Source organism: Callithrix jacchus, chromosome 17 (genome assembly GCF_049354715.1).
Source record: "Callithrix jacchus isolate 240 chromosome 17, calJac240_pri, whole genome shotgun sequence".
Classification (NCBI taxonomy): domain Eukaryota; kingdom Metazoa; phylum Chordata; class Mammalia; order Primates; family Cebidae; genus Callithrix; species Callithrix jacchus.
In genome coordinates this window covers 36401710-36423651 of record NC_133518.1, presented here as the reverse complement: position 1 = coordinate 36423651, position 21942 = coordinate 36401710, and the positions used below count along the sequence as shown (strand labels likewise).

The 21942-nt window shown below is 36.9% G+C and overlaps 1 protein-coding gene and 1 long non-coding RNA gene across 4 annotated transcripts in view; one reads left to right on the top strand and one right to left on the bottom strand.

Moving 5' to 3' along the window:
* The window catches only part of LOC144579906 (uncharacterized), a 535694-nt gene that overhangs the window by 462553 nt on the left and 51199 nt on the right, over positions 1-21942 (bottom strand). Inside the window, exon 1 of one of the 3 annotated variants that reach the window (XR_013528565.1) lies at positions 4247-4310. The exons of 1 other annotated variant lie outside the window; for it this stretch is intronic. This is a non-coding gene — a long non-coding RNA (uncharacterized LOC144579906). Of the gene's footprint in view, positions 1-4246; positions 4311-21942 lie in introns of those variants that run through there. One more of the 3 variants, XR_013528564.1, reaches the window with a different exon arrangement.
* CPB1 (carboxypeptidase B1) overlaps positions 1-21942 on the top strand; it is a 31232-nt gene that overhangs the window by 8290 nt on the left and 1000 nt on the right. The window contains exons 4-10 of the mRNA XM_017965762.5: positions 4512-4611; positions 4700-4801; positions 5649-5750; positions 8294-8404; positions 8493-8583; positions 9238-9440; positions 20508-20592. Of these exons, the coding sequence (XP_017821251.2) occupies positions 4512-4611; positions 4700-4801; positions 5649-5750; positions 8294-8404; positions 8493-8583; positions 9238-9440; positions 20508-20592 (794 nt within the window). The remainder of the gene's footprint in view (positions 1-4511; positions 4612-4699; positions 4802-5648; positions 5751-8293; positions 8405-8492; positions 8584-9237; positions 9441-20507; positions 20593-21942) is intronic.

Sequence of the window (21942 nt, the reverse complement as noted above, 5' to 3'; positions counted from 1 at the left end):
CTTAAAAATGTGAAAGAATAGTATCTGTGCCAGTGAAGCTGTCAGAACTGTCATCTATCAAATCTGTACCTCCATCAGGAGAAGTGGTGTAGCATAGTGCAACAACTAAAGGCTTTGGGAAAAAACAGACCAGATTCTAATCCTGGCTTTGCACGTTGCTGTGTGATTATGGGTAATTTGCTCAACCTTTCTGAGCTTCAGCTTTCTTATCCATAAAATAAAGATATAATGCCTCTCTCAAAGGGCTGCTGTGAAATTATATAAAAATAAATTACAACTAATGTTACATTGCTGAGACTGCTGCTATGTTTTACTGTTGTACAAAAGAGGGAGAGTACATGTTTTTTAAGAGTCAACAGAAACTGTTATGTTTAACCCCATTATCATGCCTCACAAAGCTTAGCTATGTGCTTTCTGCCTGAGGGAAGTGTCAAAATGTGACCTTAAGAACTGACTGTCTTTTTAAAACAAAGATATAGCCTAGTAAGTCTCAAAATGTGATTAAGATTCATGTCTATAACATTTTGCTCTTTTTATTACACTGAAAAGGACATCTGAAATTCTAGTCTTTGGAGCCTTCAGTAGCATTTGAAAATATGAGTTTCTTTGTAATTCTTTAAGAAAAAGATCAGTGACCATAGATTAACCCTAGCTACCTGAATGATGTCTTAATTCTACGCTTATCACAAAACAGTAAAAGGTTTCTGATGAGAGCATTTCAATCTCTATTTATAATCAGAAAATGCACTTCCTTTTTTAGTGGTGAACTTTTTGGGAATTGTGTATTCATGTTGTCTCATCTAGAACATAGGACATCCCCTGAGGGCTAAGATCTTGTTAATTTTTACTTCTCTGTTCACTGCTTAGCACATTTGTAGCATATAATTTTCTAAATATTAAATAATAATAAGTCCCTGGAAATCCTGGAGAAGCATACCAGCAATATCCTTGCTGGGGCTGCAAGCAGTCCCTGTGCATCCCATTATTACCTCACATGGTAACTAATTTGTATTTAGATGATTTCCTGCTGGCAAAAATTTGCAGTCGTGTTTGTATATAACAAGAGCCATCCACTGCACAAGTTTCACTGAAATAACTTCAGATTTTTTCAGTGTTTCCAACCCTCTTCACCAAGACCTGTATTTGGCAGCTTTAATCAGATCCTGAATTATCATAAGAAAAAATTCAAAATGTATGCAAAAAGAAAGATAACTGTAGTTTTAAATGCCAAAGTTTTAACCTTAGTAACAGAAAGACTAGGAATCAGATCATGTAAATTTCCAGCTTATGGTTACAAAGCTAAGTTGACAGAACCTTAGGCAGCCTGCCCTCCTCAGAACTCCTTGCTACAGATTGTAGAAAGGTTGCCTTTGCCCTATTTGATCCAGGGAGATTGATTGTTGCTAACACGTATATCACCATTTTCCTGTGTATTGTTTTCAGAGGCAGGCATACAGGAACTTGTCCTAGGATAGCAATGGGCACGCAGTAATATACTTCAGTAGCAGCGGGCACAGAGTCCAGGTAGTGATCAAATACTCCATTTTCCAGAAATCTGAAAGGGGGATAAAACTGAGTCATGTCTTTCTTTACTTCTCAGACATTGTGTTCCTTGCTTTTTTGTGAGTCCCAGTTATCTAATTTGCTTGCATGTTTAAAAAAAAAAGAAGAAGAAGAAGTTGGATGGCACTATAAAAAGAGCATATAAAAGGATAAAATACTACACATGCTTCTCTATTTTGGAGCTGTGAGGCATTGTTTTAATCTTCTAGAACATAAGCTCATTATTTAGTAATAATATTTTGTAATATAGCTAAAGTAGTACTTTGTCCTAAATCTAATAAAATCAAATAACCACAGGGCTGGGAAAGATCATCTGAGGTCAGTCCCTCACCTTCAAGCAAAAGCCAGCACCACATTTCAACCTCATTCTGGTGCTCCTTTGCAAGTTACTAGAGGATACCTTTACTCTTGGGTGCCATCTTCAATTTAACTAACTGGTTTTTTATGCTTCTTTATCCTGGATATTGATGAAAATGTTTAATATTTAACATAGTAATAATTCTAACAGAATGTCTCCTAGTACCAAACAGAATGCCAGCCCCCACACAGTCGCTGATCCTTCTAAATAATTTGAACTCAAGGATTGGGTGCAGGTAAGAGGATAGCAATAAGTTCTGGAAGCTTTGAAATGAAAGAGAATGTCACTTTCTGGTTCTTCTTGGATTTTTTTTTTTTTTTCATGCAGAGAAGCTCATCCTTATTAGGCAAATTTGTTCTTTCAAATTATGACATCGCAACACAATTGTTTTCCTAGCAGTTTCTGCTGGTTGATTTTTTTGTTTCCAGGTCTGTGTCTCGCTTGCTTTGTTTTACTTTGGTTTGGTTAGCCTGCTTTTAGTTTTTTGTTCTCCTTGAATATCATTTTTCTGAACTACTTATTTTTTAGGCTTTGATTTCCTCCACATCTTCCTGGGTATGACAGTGGTAACCGGCAAATTTCTATTTTTTTCATAAACTTGGAAAACATGTATGTAAACGACTAAGGCTTATGGATTGGAGTCAAGCCACTGCATTTTAGACTTGAAAAGGATGTTGAAATTTACTAATCAAATGACTCCCTTCTAAAACTTATGACATTAAGGTCCAGGGATTAGATGACCTTTCTAAAGCCAATTCATGAGTTAGGCAAAACTATGACCTTGATCTTTCGATTCCTCATTAATGATTCCTTCCACTTCTACTGGGTACTGAATATAATTATAGTCCTGACTAAAATCATTGCTCCTAACTATAGCAGACAAACTGATGGTTCCCAAAAAAGTCTATATCCTAATCCCCAGAATATCTGAATATGTTATGTTTATCACAAAAAGGAATTAAAGTTGTAGATGGAATTAAGATTTCTAATTAGTTGATGTTAAAATAGGGAGATTATTCTGGATTATCCTATAGGTCCAATGTAATCATGAGTCTTTAAAGTGAAAGAGAGACAAAGAAAAGGTCACAGTGATTGGATGTGAGGACTTTATCCTCTGTTGGGGCCTTGAAGGTGGAGAAGAGGGTGCATCCAAGAAATGCAGGTGACCTCTAGAAATTAGAAAGGGCAAGGAATTAGATTCTCCCCTAGAGCTTCCCTGTTGATACGTCTTTTTTAGCCACACCTCATTTATATCCCAGTGAGACCTGTGTTAAAATTCAAACCTATGCAGCTGTAGAATAATAAATTCACATTGTTTTCAGCCACTAAGTCTGTGGCAACTGACAGCAGCCATAGAAAACTAATACACTCACGAAGCATTGGCAGCCGCTCAATAGAAAATGTTTTTCCATGGAATCACTTTTAAAATCCGCTTTTTTTTTCCTTTTTAATATTATCTTAAGATAGTTAAGATCTTAAGATACTGCTTGTCTTTTGCTAGGAAACAGATCCCATTTAGTATTAATTTATTACACTTTCCAAAAACAGATACACGTTAATACCCAAGTTCACCAGTTGAAGGAGTGACCAGAAGGAAGGTTCAGAGGCTGTCCCTGACATACTTCATCAGAATGTCCTTGGGTCAGCCAGAGAAGAAGCAGACTTTTGATGTGTGTCTGCAATTCTCTGTATATCAGATAAAATCATTTCAAGGTTTAACTCTGGATAATAGAAATTTCTGCAAAGTGGCCTCTGTCTGTAATATTCACAGTACTGCAATCAAGGACACTAATGATCATAAACTTTTCTCTCTTCCAAGCATACGTTTCACTCAAAGTAGAAAAGGAAGTGAAGTCACCCATATACACACCTTCAGACTGGCCTCGTAATAGAAATTGTCACCTGAACAATTCACTCATCTAAATAGGTAGGCCTCAAAGATTTCTGTTACCACTCTCCATATTACCTTGCTATAAAACCATTATTAGATTACTTAAACCACCCAAAAGACAAGCAAGTAGAAACTAGATCTTTAAACCCATTCTTCTTTTACCTAGTAAGTCTTTAGCTTGTTAGTATTTCTGAGTTTCCAGACAAGATATTTTTCTCAGAACCTAGAGACAGGTCCAAAGTGACAATCCTCCCATTTACCCAGGACTGAGTAGCTTCCTGAAACACAAGACTTTTAGTTCTAAATTCAGAAAAGTCCTGAGGAATAAAGACCATAGATAGGCTTCGAGTACACACTGTTGTGTGGAAGCCCAAGTGCCCCAGGTACCAGGGGCAATCAATTTCCAAGTTTAAGGCCCACAGATAGTCAAATACCTGAGGTTTTGGCTGAGGAAGATCCTACCTTGCTTGCACTCTCCAGTATCCTTCTCAGTGACTTACTCACTCTTTATGATCAGTAACAGAATCTCCCTGGAGCAGCTCGGGCTGAAGGTCATCAGGAATAACCAGAGGACAACATGAGAATTATCGGAGAGTGCACTGAGCCATCTACTAAAGCAGTGGCTCTGGGGTTTTATGTGTGTTCACTGGGGGAAAATACACTTGTGTTCATAGGAATACCCACTTTGGTTCATTGCAGGGTACTGATAAGCAACCTGAGAAATGTGCTGGAGGCTCAGTTTGATAGTCGGGTTCGTGCAACAGGACACAGTTATGAGAAGTACAACAAGTGGGAAACGGTATGATGTGCACATGATTTAGACAGACATTACTTTGGGAGTTCAACCAAGTATGCCACATTGATCTACAAATGATTCCATTTGGTAGATAGAGGCTTGGACTCAACAAGTCACCACTGAGAACCCAGACCTCATCTCCCGCAGTGTTATCGGAACCACATTTGAGGGACGCACTATGTACCTCCTCAAGGTAATCATTTTTAACCATGACCTTGCCATGTCTGAGGGCTTAAATCAACGAATTCTAACACACGAACATCTGTTTCACAGACATGCTTATCCCAAACATTGTTATAACTCTTTCCTGCCTACATCCCCGAGGGAATCAGATTCTCCGGCTTCCTTTATCATATGTGGATTTTAAAATCATTATTTTGATTTATTCAAAAGGAAAAATGCAATAAAATAAGAGAAGACCTATAAATTTAACCACATTCCTGTAAGCAATGTAAATGATTATCTACCTTGATGAAATTCTTCTTTACCAGCTGTCGTTTGCAAATCCATGTGCTAAAGAGGTTCATAAACTTCACGTCTATCAGACAACATTACAAAGCATATCGACAATTTGTTTCTGTCACCTTCTAACACCATTTTTTTCATGTAATTCTAATGAAGGCAATAAAAAGACAAGGAATAAGTGAGAGAGTAGTAAAAATTCTTATAAGATTAGCAACAATCATGATTACTTCTAATTACCCATCCAGTTGTCTTGGTCATGTCACCTAATAACAGCAGCTGAAAATAACCTCCACGTGAGTACAATTAAGCAAGGTAATCAAGCATCATCTGAAAATATGAGCTTGTCAAGCTTAATAAATATAATAAATAGCCATATAAGCTTTCTACTCAAACATTGTGAGTCTAGATGCAAGAACATATTGTGTTAGTATTATGTTTTAATTTAATCATGGGATCTAGCTCTTGCTGCTGTTGGGTTTCACTTGTTGAGTCTCAAGCCCAGACAGGTAGTGGAGGTTAACCCCTGAATGTCCTATGATGAATTATTATTTCCCTTTTCCTTTTGTTTGCAATAGGTTGGCAAAGCTGGACAAAATAAGCCTGCCATTTTCATGGACTGTGGTTTCCATGCCAGAGAGTGGATTTCTCCTGCATTTTGCCAGTGGTTTGTAAGAGAGGTCAGTGTGTAGAGTGGTTTTTGGCAAAGACAAATGTATTTTTGAATTTTCAATTAATTCCTTAAAACCTAGAGAGAATAATAACACAGAAAAAAATCATAATTACAAATTTGCAATTTTGGAAATTAGTTTAAACTTCTACCTATAGACCTTTATAAGGCAAGATTTTAAACAGAAAATTCTATTTATGGGCCAGGTGCAGTGGCTCATGCCTGTAATCCTAGCACTTCGGGAGGTTTAGATGACTGGATTGCTTGGGCCCAGGAGTTGAAGACCAACCTGGGTAACATGGTGAAACCTCATCTCTATTTTTAAAAAAGTTGTATTTATTTGAATTTCACTCATCTGAACTTTCTCACCGACGGTTTGGTAGAGAGTCCAACAGCTAGGTTAGTAGATTGGTCATTGAAAAGCTAATGGTTGTGGTTAAACCAATTTGATCATTATCTCCTGGCTAATAATCATTGTATACTTCAGAATAAAAGAAAAGAATGCATAGCAGTCCTGACTTACTCTAAATGATTCTGTTTTTCATTCCTTATCATTCTAATAATAAGACATATGTAAAAGCCTTTTAAAAACAACTTTTAAAATTGGCATGTCTATACTGATATACATAGATGATTCAATAAATAAAAGAGTTAAAAAACAACTCCTTCTTGCAGAATTACAAGTAATATATGTACAGATAATGAGCAAAACATAAAGTCATCATTAGAACACCACAGCAATAATCACATCAGGCAAATTCACAGATGAATGTAAAATTAGTGGATAAAAGTTTAGGGAGAAACAGAACATTTGCACAGTCTCAAAGTTATCTCCTCCCAGAAATGTATTTATTATAAAGGGAAAACTTAGAGTGGATAAACCTAGTAGAAGAAACTACCTTAACTAAGTGATCAAGGTTAACAACACCAGTAATAAACAAGACATATCAATATCATGTACCTTCAGATATTATACAGTGAAAAGACACCTTGCCTTTGTGATATTCTTTCTTAAAATAAATGAACTCCCTTTAATCATAAACAAAATTTAATTTTGAAAAATTAGACAAATTCAAAGTCAGGGACATTCTGCAAAATGACCTGACCAGCACTCTCCAACAATGTTAAAGTCATAAAACACAAAAAGAGTGAAGACCTGTCACAGATCAGAGGAGTCTACGGAGAACTGACAAATAAAGGCAACATAGGATCCTAGATTGGAACCTAGAATGGAAAAAGGGCATTAGCAGATAAACTTGTGAAATATGAGTAAAGTCTACAGTTTTAGTTTATAGTATTGTATCCATGTTAATTTCTTCACTTTAATAATTATACCATGGTTATGTAAGATGGTAACATTCAGGAAGCTGGATGAAGGGTATATAGGAACTATTTTTGCAATTCTTCTGTAAGTCTAAAATTATTTCAAAATTTAAAGATAAAAACATTGAAGTATGTTAAATATATAAGAATATTATTATATGCAACATAATTTTTTGTGAAGCGCTTCTGTATATATTTGTTGTGTAGTCTTGGTTTCTAGACGTTATGTATCAATTGGCATCACTTAGATTCACAATGTAGCTCACGATCTGCCTTATAGAAGATGATAATTGGATCTTAGATTGAATTTTACCATTATTTCTAAGTTGTAGACCATTAAAAGAACATGATTATATAGCTCCTCTAACCTAAAAAGCACATGCTTTATCATGTAATATTGTAATTAATTTATATATATATATAATTACAATGAGTATATAAAAACTGTTCACATGTAGAAATCTGATCTATTTTAAAGTTTATTCAAGTAAGCCTAGGGAAAGGTTGAATTTAAGCTTAATAAGATACTGGAACAGAGGCACTGTGACTAAGAGAATATATTAAATAGGCAAGATGTCTTTCATTCATAGATGAGTATCTGCATAACTTAACAAGGGCAACAGGATTGTCCCTTAATGAGAAAGACAACAATGGAGACTCCCATCACTATGCAGCTTAGAGTGTTGGTCCATGAGTGTGAGCTCACTGATTATGACAGGCATTCTCACTACCTTTTTATATTGAACTTTCCCTCTAGTGAAATCATCTACAGAAGGTTTCATAGAAAAGAAATATGTTTCTAAATGACATTATTTGGAACATGCATAGCTATCAACAGACACCTCATATTTACTAGAACTAGGTGTTACACTTACACCCTACTAACTTTGAAAAAAGTATCGTAGTTGTTATCTTAAAAGAAAGAATGTGTATGTTCTTTAGAAGTCTTTGTTTCTCATTAATTAAAAAGTTAAAAAGTAATAATTCTGTGAGTTATATATGGACACAAAAGAAGTATCCTAGAAACAGAGAAGAATTAGAAATAACAATTCTAAATAAAAATATAACAAGTACTAGTAGTAATTTGCTGATTGCTTTTTAAATATTAATATTGTCCACCCCAATAGAAAATACTGCTTACTAAAGTTAACATTCATCAGTCTTTGTAAATTTTAACAGCATCATGCATTCCATGCTTCCATGAAATTTCTCTTCATAATTCACACACAGGCTGTTCGTACCTATGGACGTGAGATCCACATGACAGAGCTTCTTGACAAGTTAGACTTTTATGTCCTCCCTGTGGTCAATGTCGATGGCTACATCTACACCTGGACCAAGGTATATGCACCAATACTGAGAGAGGCTAATGAAATTAAAACCAACCTCTTTCTATTATATTTGTCCTAACCATACAGTCCACTTTCAGAACCGATTGTGGAGAAAGACTCGTTCCACCCATGCTGGCTCTAGCTGCTTTGGCACAGACCTCAACAGAAATTTTGATGCTGGTTGGTGCAGTAAGTATCTAGCTGGCCATTTTGCATGTATCAGTTGAAAAACATAAGAGAAAAAATAAGAAAACACAACAGTGTCTAAAATAAGAAAAACTGCAGTTTAATATTTTAGAGTTTGAACTTTCTAAAAGCACCCCCCCAAAAAAACGTTTAATTCATTTGACCAAAATATATTGAGAATTCTGTTGCATTCCCAGCTGTGCTAGATGCTGAAGACATAAAGCTGAACAAACCAGATATAATTCTACTACTCATGGAAGGTATAGTCTACAGAAGGAGATAGCCATTAAAGAAATAATTATTTAAATAAATTGTAATGTGATTAAGAATGATGATAGTAATAATTTTTTCATAGGTATTAGTTTGTCCCCTACTTGTTAATTTTTTTAGGCTATATTGATCTCATTGTGTAATACTACACAGAGATACACTGGTGATTCTACATGCAACTTTTTACCACAGTAGTTTAAAAACATACCATCCTAATCTTGTGATTAAGTGGATATTATACTATATAATATATACGTAATTGGGACAACTTTAAGGACTCCTTGATAAGGACTCCTATGAAAACAACTCCCTAATTTGAAAGTTTAAAACATCGCCATGAGAACTTCAGTAGGTAATCCTTGCCATTAACATCATATGTTTTTACAGAAATCGGAGCCTCTCAAAACCCCTGTGATGAAACTTACTGTGGAACTGCTGCAGAGTCTGAAAAGGAGACCAAGGCCCTGGCTGATTTCATCCGCAACAACCTCTCTTCCATCAAGGCATATCTGACAATCCACTCATACTCCCAAATGATGCTCTACCCTTACTCATATGATTACAAACTCGGTACCAATAATGTTGAGTTGGTAAGTATCATAGTAATAGGTATGGAATTTTACTGTCGAGGTTTTTTTTTTTTTAATTCTAATCCTGAAAAAAAAATCATTATAGGAACAGTTTTTGGAAGTCCCTTTATTGATTTTTTGGTAGTAGAAGTGAACAACTTATTACAGATTTATAAGGAATCTGGAGTTGGCTAAAAGAAATACCATTTTGATGCAGGAAATTGCTTCCCAATTTGTGATTTATTGACTAATCTTCAAAATGACAATAGTTCCATTTCCTCTGGCTTCACCACAATACTGACTTACATGATGATTTCAGGTGCATTTGAGATAATCAACAAAGTTGCTTGATCACATACATTTTTTTTTTCTAGTCAGTTTTGTCAAGCTGCCCTGAGCTGGATTTGACACAGATCCAGAGTGCAGCAGAGCATAGCATATGTCATTAGGAATTTGTCACGTTTGGGTGATATCAGGTTTAGTCATGAGACACTAAAATTGTTTATTTCACTTTTTGATTGGTGAGGCTCATAAGTAAATCAAACAAAGAACAATTAATGTGAATGAGTCTTTACTACATACAGGGGATAAAGCAAAGAAATGTAAGAATCCCTGACATCAAAAAAACTAGGATTCTTATTGAACAATCAAGAAATAGTCACTTGAGCAGTTAAATAATGAGTTTTATAACTATTCTCATTGAGAAATATCACATGTCAATGAGTACTTTTTAAAAATAAGCATGTCTGAATCCTTCAAAGAATATTTAATTTATGAAACATCTGGCCACCAGAAGTTGGCACCAATAAACAAAAGAACAAATATAAGATTTAAAGTGATTGAGTTGTGCCCCCAAAAAAATGTATTTCACTCAGACAATGACACAGATATTTGGCTTACCTAAATGCATAAATTTGAAGACCCAGTAACTTTAATATCGAAAATTGTTGTTTTATACTTTCAGATTCAGTCTTTCAGAGACCAAATAAAATATGTAATGCTGCAAATATTTTGAGAAGAACAAATTTTTAAAAACCCAGTCTCCTAGAAAATTGATAGCTAATAGTTGTATGCGTTCTTTTTTAAAAAAAATTACAATTTTTCAAAAAGCTTTTCATATTCCCCATCTGTGGCCAAAAAAACAAAAAAATTAGCACCACTAAACATTTCAGTTTTTTACTTAAGCTCGGCCTGTATGTGTTCCCAGTGAGTGCTCACAGTCCTGCTATCCCAGAGATGGATGTGGTTGGCTCCTCATTTCTGTCCAAAAATTCTGGCCATCAGAAAAGAGGAGGTGGGGGTATAAGTTTATGTAACTTAAATAAATACATTTCAGTTGGGTCGTATCAGAAGAGAAAAAGTCAACGTCATAACCACATGCTAATGAGTTAATAATTAAAATATAAAAATTAAAATTATAAAACACATTAAGGTTAGCAATAACAAATATATCCAGTTTGCTTCAATATCAACTAGTTTTAGACATAAATACTAAAAGACCAACACTAACAGAATAAAGCTTAAAGTGTTCCTGGAAGCTGAGCTGCCAAAATTTTCTTATTCAGTACATTTTCTTATTTGAGGAATAAGTTTAAACCCTTTTAGTGATGAGACAGCTTTGTTGCCACTGGTTGTATATAATAATAACCAAAATTTGGGCTATCCTAAAAAATTTGGGCTATCATCTTTTCCAAAAAAAAAAAAGTAAATAAGTTCTGCCTTTAGAATATTATGAATAATTTTTGCTACTTCCTAAGGGAGTTTTCTCCAGTAAAAGAAACAAGTCTCAGAGTTAGCAGGTTTAATGGGCCAATTCACATGTGTCCCAAATGGTGTAAAAATGTTCCAACAAAACATGAGTTACTGATACTCTCCCCTAAGAGTCACTTCTTTGTTTAAAATCAAGGAGAGATAACAGTAAGAGAGATACTATTCAAAATCCTGTCCTCCAAAATTATTGTTAAATTCTAATTGCCAAAAAAATATAATAAACAGAATTCCACCTAAGTAAAATATTCATAATCTATTCTCAAAAGAAGAAAAAGCACAAGCCACAAAATAATCTTATCTTGGATGTTTGTTTCTACACATATAAAACTAAAAAGTTCAAATAAAAGTACATGCTATTTTTATCTTTACCAGAGTACAAGACAGGTGACTAAAATGCAAAAACTTAATTTGATATATCATACTCATTGATTTAAAAGTTATTTTAATTTCCAATAATTTTCTCTATGATTAAGATTTTCTCTAGTATCTTAAAAGAAATATTTAAATGCTACTAGTAAGTGGCATGCCACTTAAGGTGACTGTTATTTGATTATGTGATTCATTTGCTGTCTGAATTTAGTTTAGTTCACCAAAGCAACTTTAATCTTTTAAGCAGAGATCCTTCCAACTTTTTCTTGTTTTGTAGAATTCCAATTTACTTATTTCCAAAGCATATTTTGCTAAAACAAGCTAATTAACTAACCATAGTGTAATTACAAATATCTGTATAGACAAAAGACAGTATGAGTCTCTCAAAAATATCAATATTAACATTTTTACAGTTTTTATTTGTAATGAAGATTTCAAAGGGGAAAAAAAAAAAGTCTTGCTTTAGAAAAGTTAATTTTCCACCCAAATCTAGTGCTTCCACATTAGTTCTTACATAGAGAAATGTGACTCTGCCACAGAAAACAAAAGTTAGTAAGACATTAAGAAGATGAATTCTTGCACCATATCACATTAAAATTTAACGGAAACTATGAGGACTTATACAGTGTTTTGCCAAGTCATTCATATACATAAGATTTTTTATTTCTCTTTATACCTATAAAAATTATGATTATATTTATAGCAGAAAATATATTTCAAGGAGAATAAGACTAAAGGAAATTATTCTGTGCTTATTTTCGCATTTTCAGCCCAAATTTAGGACATTCTATAAGCAGCAGTCCTTTGATTTCTGAATCATGATAAAAATGTATGTGGCTTCATTTCTGAATGATTTTACATGTAGCTTGCCTAATAATTGCTCGTGTCATGAGACAACCTTCAGAAGAAAGAAAGGCAGACATAAGAATGCAAAAGACCAATGAAGACCAAGGAACAGGAAAAGTATTATATGGATTGCAGAGAAAAGTACAAAAACTACTTTACTGCTTTAGCAGAGCAGTAAAAGGTAATGGAATAACAAGAATATCTTACACATGTAATGCCTTCCTGTTTGCAAACTGCTTTTACCCATATTCTATGGTTTAAAGCAAGGATACAAAGTGCACTATGAGCTTCTAATGGCCTCATAAATTGTCCAGTCTCTCAGTGTAACAAAATGAATTTAGTTTTCCAAAATTCTAAAGGACAATGAAATATTGAATTCTGTGAACTCATTATTATCAGAGAAATTAAAACTGGGAGAAAAGCCTCTCAAACCTAGCCATGTGGCTGCACTTACTGGGTAGGAAGGAGCTCCCAGTCTTTGGTCACCTTCCCCTGCAAAGATGCCTACATGGCACTGTTAATAGTGAAAAATGGGAAGCCAGAGGAATACAGCCAAAAAGTATCTTGTCCCTCTCCACAGATTAACAAAAGGGAAAGTAGAGTGCCCTACACAAAGGTGCCAGTCCAGGGCATGAGTCTTGCACCATTTCTTTGCATTTGAAGCAAAGAATGTTATGGCTAGAAAAGTCTTAGAAATTCTCTGGTTCTGTTTCTCATTTTCCAGCTAAGACATGGAAGGCTTGGCAAAGCCAATGCTAGCAGTCAGGGTAGCCCTGGGTCTAAAGGTACTGGCTCCTGAAGAATATTCTAGGCCGCCTCAATTTCCAAAAACACACAGACACATACTGATGTGGCCACTTCTATGATGGTACCCCATATAACTGTTTTGCAGAATATTCATCAGAGTCTTTAATCCCAGACAGTACATCATAATTACCTCTGCCTCTGGACATTACTAAAGAGGTACTCTAGTTAGCTGAGATGACTAACTTCTCATGGCCTAGTCTTTATGATTCTGGCACATTCTTTGGAGAGATATATATTCATTAACCAAGAGAAAGATAACAGTAACCAGAAGAAGAAATACGACAGAGTTTCTGGAAAATTGTTAAATGTGATCAAAAGATAGAAAGCGAATTCTAAATTCTAACATCTTCCAGTCCAGTGCTGCCTCAGTCACTGCCTCTTAACTGAAGTTTTAATTAAGGTGTCACCAAGATAGAAGTCCATGGCACTCCTCAAGCATGTGACTATAATGCAAGACTATTATTAAAGACAAACATAAAAATCAGAGGGAAGAAATATTGTGTTAGAAGGAGAACAACTGCAGGACCATGAACACACCCACACATATCACCCGTCACAGCTGCAATATGTCCCTGCCCGATAGCAAAAGTAGTAAGCCACAATTCTGCTTTCAGGCAGGCTATCAGCAGCTCAGGTGAACAGGCCTTTAGGCACAAAACATCTGCTGCAGGAATTTTCTCTGAATTTATACTCTCACTTAAAAGACAAAAATTTTAAATGACAAACACAGAATTTATTTGATTAAGAAACTAGTTGCTTATTCACCATTATGTGCTTTAAGTGGCTTCTTGGCCTGATGAAGTTCTCCTACTGGACCTGGTCAGTACATGGCTTATCAATCATCAGAAATTTTATGGCCAGGCCCTGTGGCTCATGCCTGTAATCCCAGCACTTTGGGAGGCCAAGGCAGGAGGATCACTTGAGTTCAGGAGTTCAAGACAACCCTGGCCAACATAGCAAGTCCTCTTCCCTACTAAAAATACAAAAATTTAGCTGGATGTGGTGGCACACTCCTGTAGTTTCAGCTCCTCAAGAGGCTGAGGCATGAGAATCATTTGAACCCGTGAGGCAGAGGTTGCAGTGAGGCAAGATCATGCTACTGCACTCCGAGCTGGATGACAGAGCAAGACCCTGTCTATTAAGTGCTCATTATAAAGTATGTTTCCTGCCACTGAGAACTTATAATCCTACTGAAATGATGAGACTTGGAGGCTGGGCGTGGTGGCTCACACCTGTAATCCAAGCACTTGGGAGGCCAAGGTGGGTGGATCACCTGAGGTTGGGAGTTCAAGAGACTTGGGTAGCAGAAACCATATAAAAGGAGAACAGAATTAGGAGTTTCCAATTATGTGCAGCAGTAAAAATTCAAGAGAGGGAAATGGCTATGTTTGCTGAAGCTATTCAGTAAAGATTATAGAGAGGAGCTGCAATTTGTTCTGAGCTTTGAAATCTGGGCAGGATTTGAGTGGCCGAGAAAGGAATTGGGTGTTTGAGGTGGAGAAAACAGCCAACAAATAGGCTATGGTGAAACTGAAAGATGAAGTTGAGGAAGGAAGTAGAAGGGGTCATCCTGTGGTGGCACACTCCTGTAGTTTCAGCTCCTCAAGAGGCTGAGGCATGAGAATCATTTGAACCCGGGAGGCAGAGGTTGCAGTGAGGCCAGATCGAGAGTGTTCTCCTTAGGGAAGAGTGGGGGCAAGGGCCAATCAATGAGGTGATCAGGCTGTGTCAGCACTTGAATGCCAGGATGAATCCTGTGTCACAGTGGGCCCTGGAGCCAGGGACCTGGAAAATAGGATTGCAGATCCAATACAAGACTTCCAGTAGAATTTGGAATTCAAACAGTTTTTACTATAATTATGTCCAAATATTTCATGAGACAGACTTATACTGAAAAAGTATTGTTTATCTGAAATTCAAATTTAACTGGTCAGCCTTGTATTTTTTGCTAAGCCTGAAAATTCTGGGAATAAAGTGATGTTTTAGCAAGAGTCACCTAGTAGAGATGTTTAAAAGATACCTGTAATGTTATCAGCAGAGAAAAAGGCATTCTCACGGCACCTTGACAATCAGTTGTCCTTCTTTTTAATCTTTTTCCTAAAATAAATTCTAGTTTACCATAATTAAATCTTTTATCTGACTTCCACTGCAACTAATTTTGCCCCCTCCACCTCCAGATAACATTTGGCAATATTTGGGAGACATCTCTGGTTGTCATAACTGTCAAGCTCTACTGGTATCTAGTGGGTAGAGGCCAGAGGATGTGGATAAACACCCTACAATGCACAAAACAGCTCTCCCATCCCCAACAAAGAATTATCCAGCCCAAGATGTCAAGAGTGCCAAGGTTGAGAAACTTGCTTTCAATAAAGATAAGAACAGAGTCACATTCCTGAACAAAGGCTCTTGCCTTTCACAGGATCTTATGCTTGACATGTTCTGCCAATCTCAAGTGCAAAAGAACCTGCAGATCCCCCAGTACACAGTATTTATTTATTTATTTATTTGGGAGAAATTCCACTTCCACCAGAAAAATTAAAAATAAATAAATAAATAAACCGTCTGGGCTTTGCAATTTCAGCTGACTCACACTTCACATTTCCCTTGAATTTCAAAGAGCTTAAAAATATGTATGCAGATCAGTCAAAGAAAAAGTCTGGTTTTCATCAGTGAAAGCATTCCCACACTCCCCGTGGGCTCTGTGGAAATCGGCAGGCCTGGCTCTCCTAAGCCAAACTTTTTCCTAACTCTCTACCCTTCTCTAATCTCACAGCCTCCTTTTTCTCAAAATATATTTGTTTTTTTCAGGTCTCAAATGCTTTCTCCTTGGTGTCTGCTTATAGACCGTAAGGCCTTCTTCTTATACACCAAAATTATAAAAGTTAAATTTCTTATTGGTCCCGTGGTGTAAGTTACCCATTATCACAGGACAGAAGGAAGGAAACTGCAGTTAAGGATCATTTTGATGCTTCCCTTATCACAAATATTTGCCCATAGAGATGGCTAAACTCAGAACTTCCAGTTAGAAACAAAGTTCTACAGAAAATTTCTTTTCAATTGTTTTATGCCTTATAGTTGGTTTGCAGCTTTTGTTTTCTTATACTGTAATAATGGGCCACTGGGAGATTAGAAAAGGCAGCTCCCTGTCATGATGCTGGCCGTGTACAAGAGATTGGAATGAGAACTATGTGCACAGTCATGAAAGGGGAGCTCCTTTATCAACTATTACCTGGGAACGCAGGTCAGTGGAAAAGAATATCCTCTCCTTATTCATCTCACCAGGTCCTTGAAACTCCACACCTGGAGAAGCATTACACTAGCTTTTACTTTGTCTCTTGGGCTGTGAGCTAGATGTGACATTTTAGACTCTCTTTGTTTTTTGCTCTAGGACCAAGGCCTCTTTTCGAGGAACCAGATGACAAAAGAGAACATGCATAAGATGTTGTAGGAAATTCATAGCTAAGGATTAATAAAGGCTGACTATGTTTGGCCTTAACTGAAAGCACAGTGTTCTCTGAGGCTGGTTTATATTTAGCTTCCTTCTATTCTTTACAATTGGTGAAAACCAGCTCCAGCAACACTTCTTTTGAAGTATTCCAAGGCCACAAGGAGAAGTGAAAAAGAGCAGAGGATTTAAAGAAAGAAGAACCTAGATCAAGTCAGCCACTTATGGGGCTGTGTGCCCTTGAGCAAGTTCTTTCATCCTCTGTGAGTTTTAGTTCTTTTATCTGTGAAATGGGGATAAAAATATCTAGCTCTTATCAAGAGCTCTTTGTAAAGCCTAAGTTTTTATGTAAATGTTAGTTCTGATTTTGAATCCACTGAGAAACAACGTAAGACGTCCCTCAAATGGCAAGTGGTATAGCAATTGTCACTAATTGGAGTTTCAAGATATGGACCGAGCTCTCTGCAGTGTTTTTGCTCCTTGGGTCTTTGGTCATCTGCCCTCAACTCCTCTTACAGAAACATGCAAGGGAAAAGAGTTACCACTCTAACACTGTAGCAAATGCAAGAATTACTTTCTCTCTACCATTCTTGGCAGGGGTCAGTCATCCAGGTTGATTGGAACATTCCCACTGAGCTTGCTGCCCCAGATGGCATTCCATTCTGCTAGAAAATTCTGTGTCAGTGAAATGTGGACAGATAATGTTGAGAAGATAAATGAGTAACATTTGTGAAATTATTTGAACTCTTCTAAAGAAAAGACACACACTGATTCCAGAGATTTTTGTTAACATAATTGGAATTTAAAATATGATATTTTAGTTGATTAATGTCTCTTCTGACTTTTTTTGTCTTTTGGCTTTGGAGGGGATGAGAGAAAGGATCCATAGACTTCCTTTTTTAAAAAATGAATAGAAGTAAGTAAGATGCACAGAAGATGTCAATGTCTAAATGTGGCAACCTATCAACCATCAATAGACGGTAGCATTCTCCTCTCCAGAAGCATCCCCAATCGCCACTCAGGTGGGTTCAGCCTCTGCAAAGCTCGGAGCTCTGCACCTCCACCCAAATCTTGACCATTCATAATGCCCCTAAGCCCAAGTGTTAGACTCAGTCAACTATGTTTTAAGTGCTGTGCAATCTGCTGAGGATACAAAATGAATAGCCAACAATTCCTTCCTTCAAGGAGCTCACCTGGAGAGGAAATAGATGCAAAAACAACTGATTATAGCACACAGTAAATCCTGATAAAAGTGTGAGCCCCCAGAAAGGAGAGGTGCTCAATGCTTCCTATGAGAGTCGGGGCAGCGTCACAAAGAAGGTAACACTAAAACTGAATCTGGAAAAACAATAGCAATTCTTCATATTAGCAAAGAGAAAAAGAGGATTCCAGTGAAGAGAAAAGGGTACCCACAGTCATGGAGGTCAGGAGAAGCAGGAAGTAGTGTATAGGGAAGTAATTCAGGAAAATCTACCTCAGAAGGAACATGGGAATGCACAACAAATGATGTGGCCTGAGAGATAAGGCCAGAGCTGGTTCGCAACAACTGCTTTAGCCAAAAGAGGATTGACATCAATAGAGGATAGAGCCATTGAAGATGTGGTGATGAGGTGATCTTCAGAAGAGGAGAAATGAGGTGGATTTCAAGATGTGAGAGCAACTGAGGACAAGAGCTGAGAACTTCGGCACAAACTAAATGTCCTTCCAATGTGCACCAGTGACAGGAATAAAATAGCAACCTTTTAAGCTCACATCAACCTCAGGTATTGCTTCAGCATCAAAAATAGAGCAACTGTTTCCAAAAGATGTCAATGAAGGCGTAGAGAGAACTCAGATGTGACTTCACATGCCCAGAGTATGATTTGAGAAAAGGCCAGCTAAACATTTCTCTGTGGCTTTAATGGAAATCATGACAAAATTGATAAGATATTAAGTCAAAAGAGATTACAGATCACAAGTAGCCCCCTTTGGTTTTGTCTGAAACTGTATTAATACATTGCACGTAAATATGTTGAGAGACTTGAAAGACAATCAATCAACACTTAAGTCCAATAGATAATGACAATGACTATTAAATCTTCTCAAGTCTTCATAACTTTTCATGTTTAAAACTAATCTTGAAGAATCATATTTCTTCTAACTAAAAATAATAATTCAAGGGTTAAGGAAAAATTGAAGTAAAGCCTGAAGAAGGCAACCAGGGAAGGCATAAGAATTCTTTAAGATCAGAGGTTCTGCCTTCCAGAAAAATCACTAACTAGAGATTTCCTTTGATAAATGGCAAGTTAAAGCAATTGTAGAATGGTAGAAAATATCATGTTTACCTACAAAAAGAACTATTCCCTCACCATGTTTCACATCTCTAGAAGATGGTTTTAAATCTATTATGAGTATTATGTAATGTTTATAGCTTGTTCTGATTTCAATTGGCAATGGAACCTATACCAAAGGGTTAAGAAAAGATCTAAATCTAGTGTCTTGGTTTCAACAAGGTTAAACAAGAGGAGCAATGTATTTAGGCCACAACAGTAAAGATTCCATGCAGTTAGAGAAAGCATATCTTAGTTTTTCAGTTTGGAAATAGGAAAATGGAACCCTAAAATTTGCAAGTACCAACCCAAAACTCTGAGAATGTTAGTTCCTGGAAACTGATAGCATCATTTCAGTGGACCCGACAGAAAATAATGACTTACACTTTATAAATCTTTTTAAGTTTTCTAATTTGCCACCTGGCTGATGAAGCATTGATGCTTTAGGAACTGGAATCCCTGAAATCTTACAGCCATGCCCTCATCAGCTTGGCTCTACTAAAACCGGTTGCAACATTAGAGGAAGGGAAGGAAAATTGCTACTTTGTAAAAATCATATTATTCTGGTTTTATCACCAACCTCGCAGTTTTCCAGGCATATGTAGAAGAAGTAATTACCATGCCAAGTATGAAATATAGCCAGTTTCATAACCAAAATGAATTATGGCTAATTCTCCTGCAGTAAACAACTTGTTTTTCAAATCTGTATTCCCCAAACAGCTGAGCCAGGCCTTGTTTCTCAAGTGTTTTATTTAAATAGGCAGTATGTCAGTGGAGTTTTACCACAGAGTTTCTGAGTGCAGAGAGCCTTTCCCTAGGAGTGGGGTGCAGGGAACTGGAGGGCAATGGTTCTTATCAGAAGTTGATGCTGCTTCTGAGAGAAAAGAATACACGTAAGTGAATACTGAACAACTTTTTTAAATTCTGAAATTCAAATGTTCTGCATTTTGAAATAGAATGAATATTCTCTAACTCCTTAGTCTAAACATTTTCCAAGCTGGAGCTACCACTCATCCTTGGAACTGCCAATTCCTAAGCACTTCCATGCTGGCACTGAATATTGCATTGACTAGCCAATCCTATGTGCAGTTTCTAATGCTCCTGCCCTAACTCACACAACCCTATCATAACTTAATCTTGCTTCATAACCTGCCACATTGCCAAGTGTTTTTTTGTTTTGTTTTCTTTGGGTTTTTGCACGTGTGTTTTGGTTTATTTCCCTGCAAAGAGGTAGACAACATTTTTGCCCAGCCATAAAAGCATCCTTGTCCCCTGCTTTTCTCTTACAAGCTCCAGAGACAGGATAAATAGAGGCTGAGAGTGAATGCTTGGGGAGGGTGCTAGGGAAGACATCCTTGCATAAGAATTACTGGGATCATATAACTAGGTTAGGCAGAAAGGTGAAAATGAGTGGTAAATAGGCATATAACACTATCCAAACGGTTACTTACATGGTTTGAATGACTTAAAAATAATGTACAGGGTGTTGGTTTTACAATGTGCTTCTATTTATTTACTTACTTATTGCTGACTCTTTTGCAGAATGCCCTGGCTAAAGCTGCTGTGAAAGAACTCGCCACACTGCACGGCACCAAGTACACATATGGCCCAGGAGCTACAACAATCTGTGAGTCTTGGCTTCAGAGCTGTGCAAAGAACCATGTGCCTAAACAGCCAACGAATGATTCCTGGGGCCTTTCTTTTCTGACAGTTTAAAGCATGTGGCTTTTGCCTCACAGCAAATTTTTCTAAAATATGTAATCAGTTTTCTGTTCAAAATAAGGAGATAGCGCCTAGGCAACATAGTAATCTTGTCTCTAAAACAAATTTAAAAATTAGCTGGTCGTGCACACCTGTAATCCCAGCTACTCAGGAGGCTGAGGCGGGAGAGTCACTTGAGCCCAGGAGTTCAAGGTTATAGTGAGCTATAATTGTACCATTGCACTCCAGCCTGAAGACAGAGCAGGATCCTGTCTCGAAATAAAAAGGAAAGGGAGAAAAATACCCTTCTCAACCCACGGAGACATTTGGTCTCTGTAAGCATCTACTGAGCACTTACTATGTGCCAGGGCCTCACTAGGCACTAAGAGAACAAGAAAGTAAAAATAGAGAATAGAAAAGATGAAAGGAGAAAAGGAAGGAGGGAGATCAGGGCAGTTTTTTTTAAACAACTGGCAGTAGGAAAGCAGGAAAAATAAGGAGTCTTTTGTGATACAGGTGCTAAGTGCTGTGACATTAGGATGCACAAGGAAGGAACACACCCAAAGACCAACCAACCCCACAGTATCAGGATTAACTTCCCAAGGTGATGATACGAAAGTTTTATCTGAAAGGACCATTGCTGGAGGAAAGCATAAGACAGAGTGTTTTCTTGGCTAAATAGGCAGCAGGTACCAGGGCTACTTGAGGCACAAGTCAACTTCAAGAGACACTAGTCCCTCTCGTCAGTCACTAAGTGTATGCAAACAAGTGGCTAGAGATAGCAAGTGGCTACAGTGGTAGGGACTAGACCCCAGAGCTGTGGATGCTGCAGCTTAGATTTCTCTGGAAGGCACATTCTACAGGCCTCATTTTCAATTTCTACATGTATCTTCCTTTGCCTTCAAATGATTTCTTTCTGCCTGAGGATGGAAAGAAATTGAAACACACACATAAAAAAGGACCCAATCTCATCATCAAGTGGCCTCCAGTGCAGCTGGTGAGGCTCCAGTCCTGAGTTGTCAGGATTTTTTTAAAGGCTTTATGCAGAATACAATTCTGTTTATTTTTATTATTTTTTTAAAACTGCTCTGACTCATATGAGGCATACGTTTTCTTAAGGGGTTTCTAGCAGAGACAGCCCAGGTCTTATACATCGTGAGCTTAGTGCATGTTTTTTTCAGTTCAACTAGGTTTCTTTTTCCATTACACTGTAAGACCTTGGAGGGCAGAGCCAGCATCTCTCCTTTGTTCTGGCATCTTCAGAGTTGAGCCCACA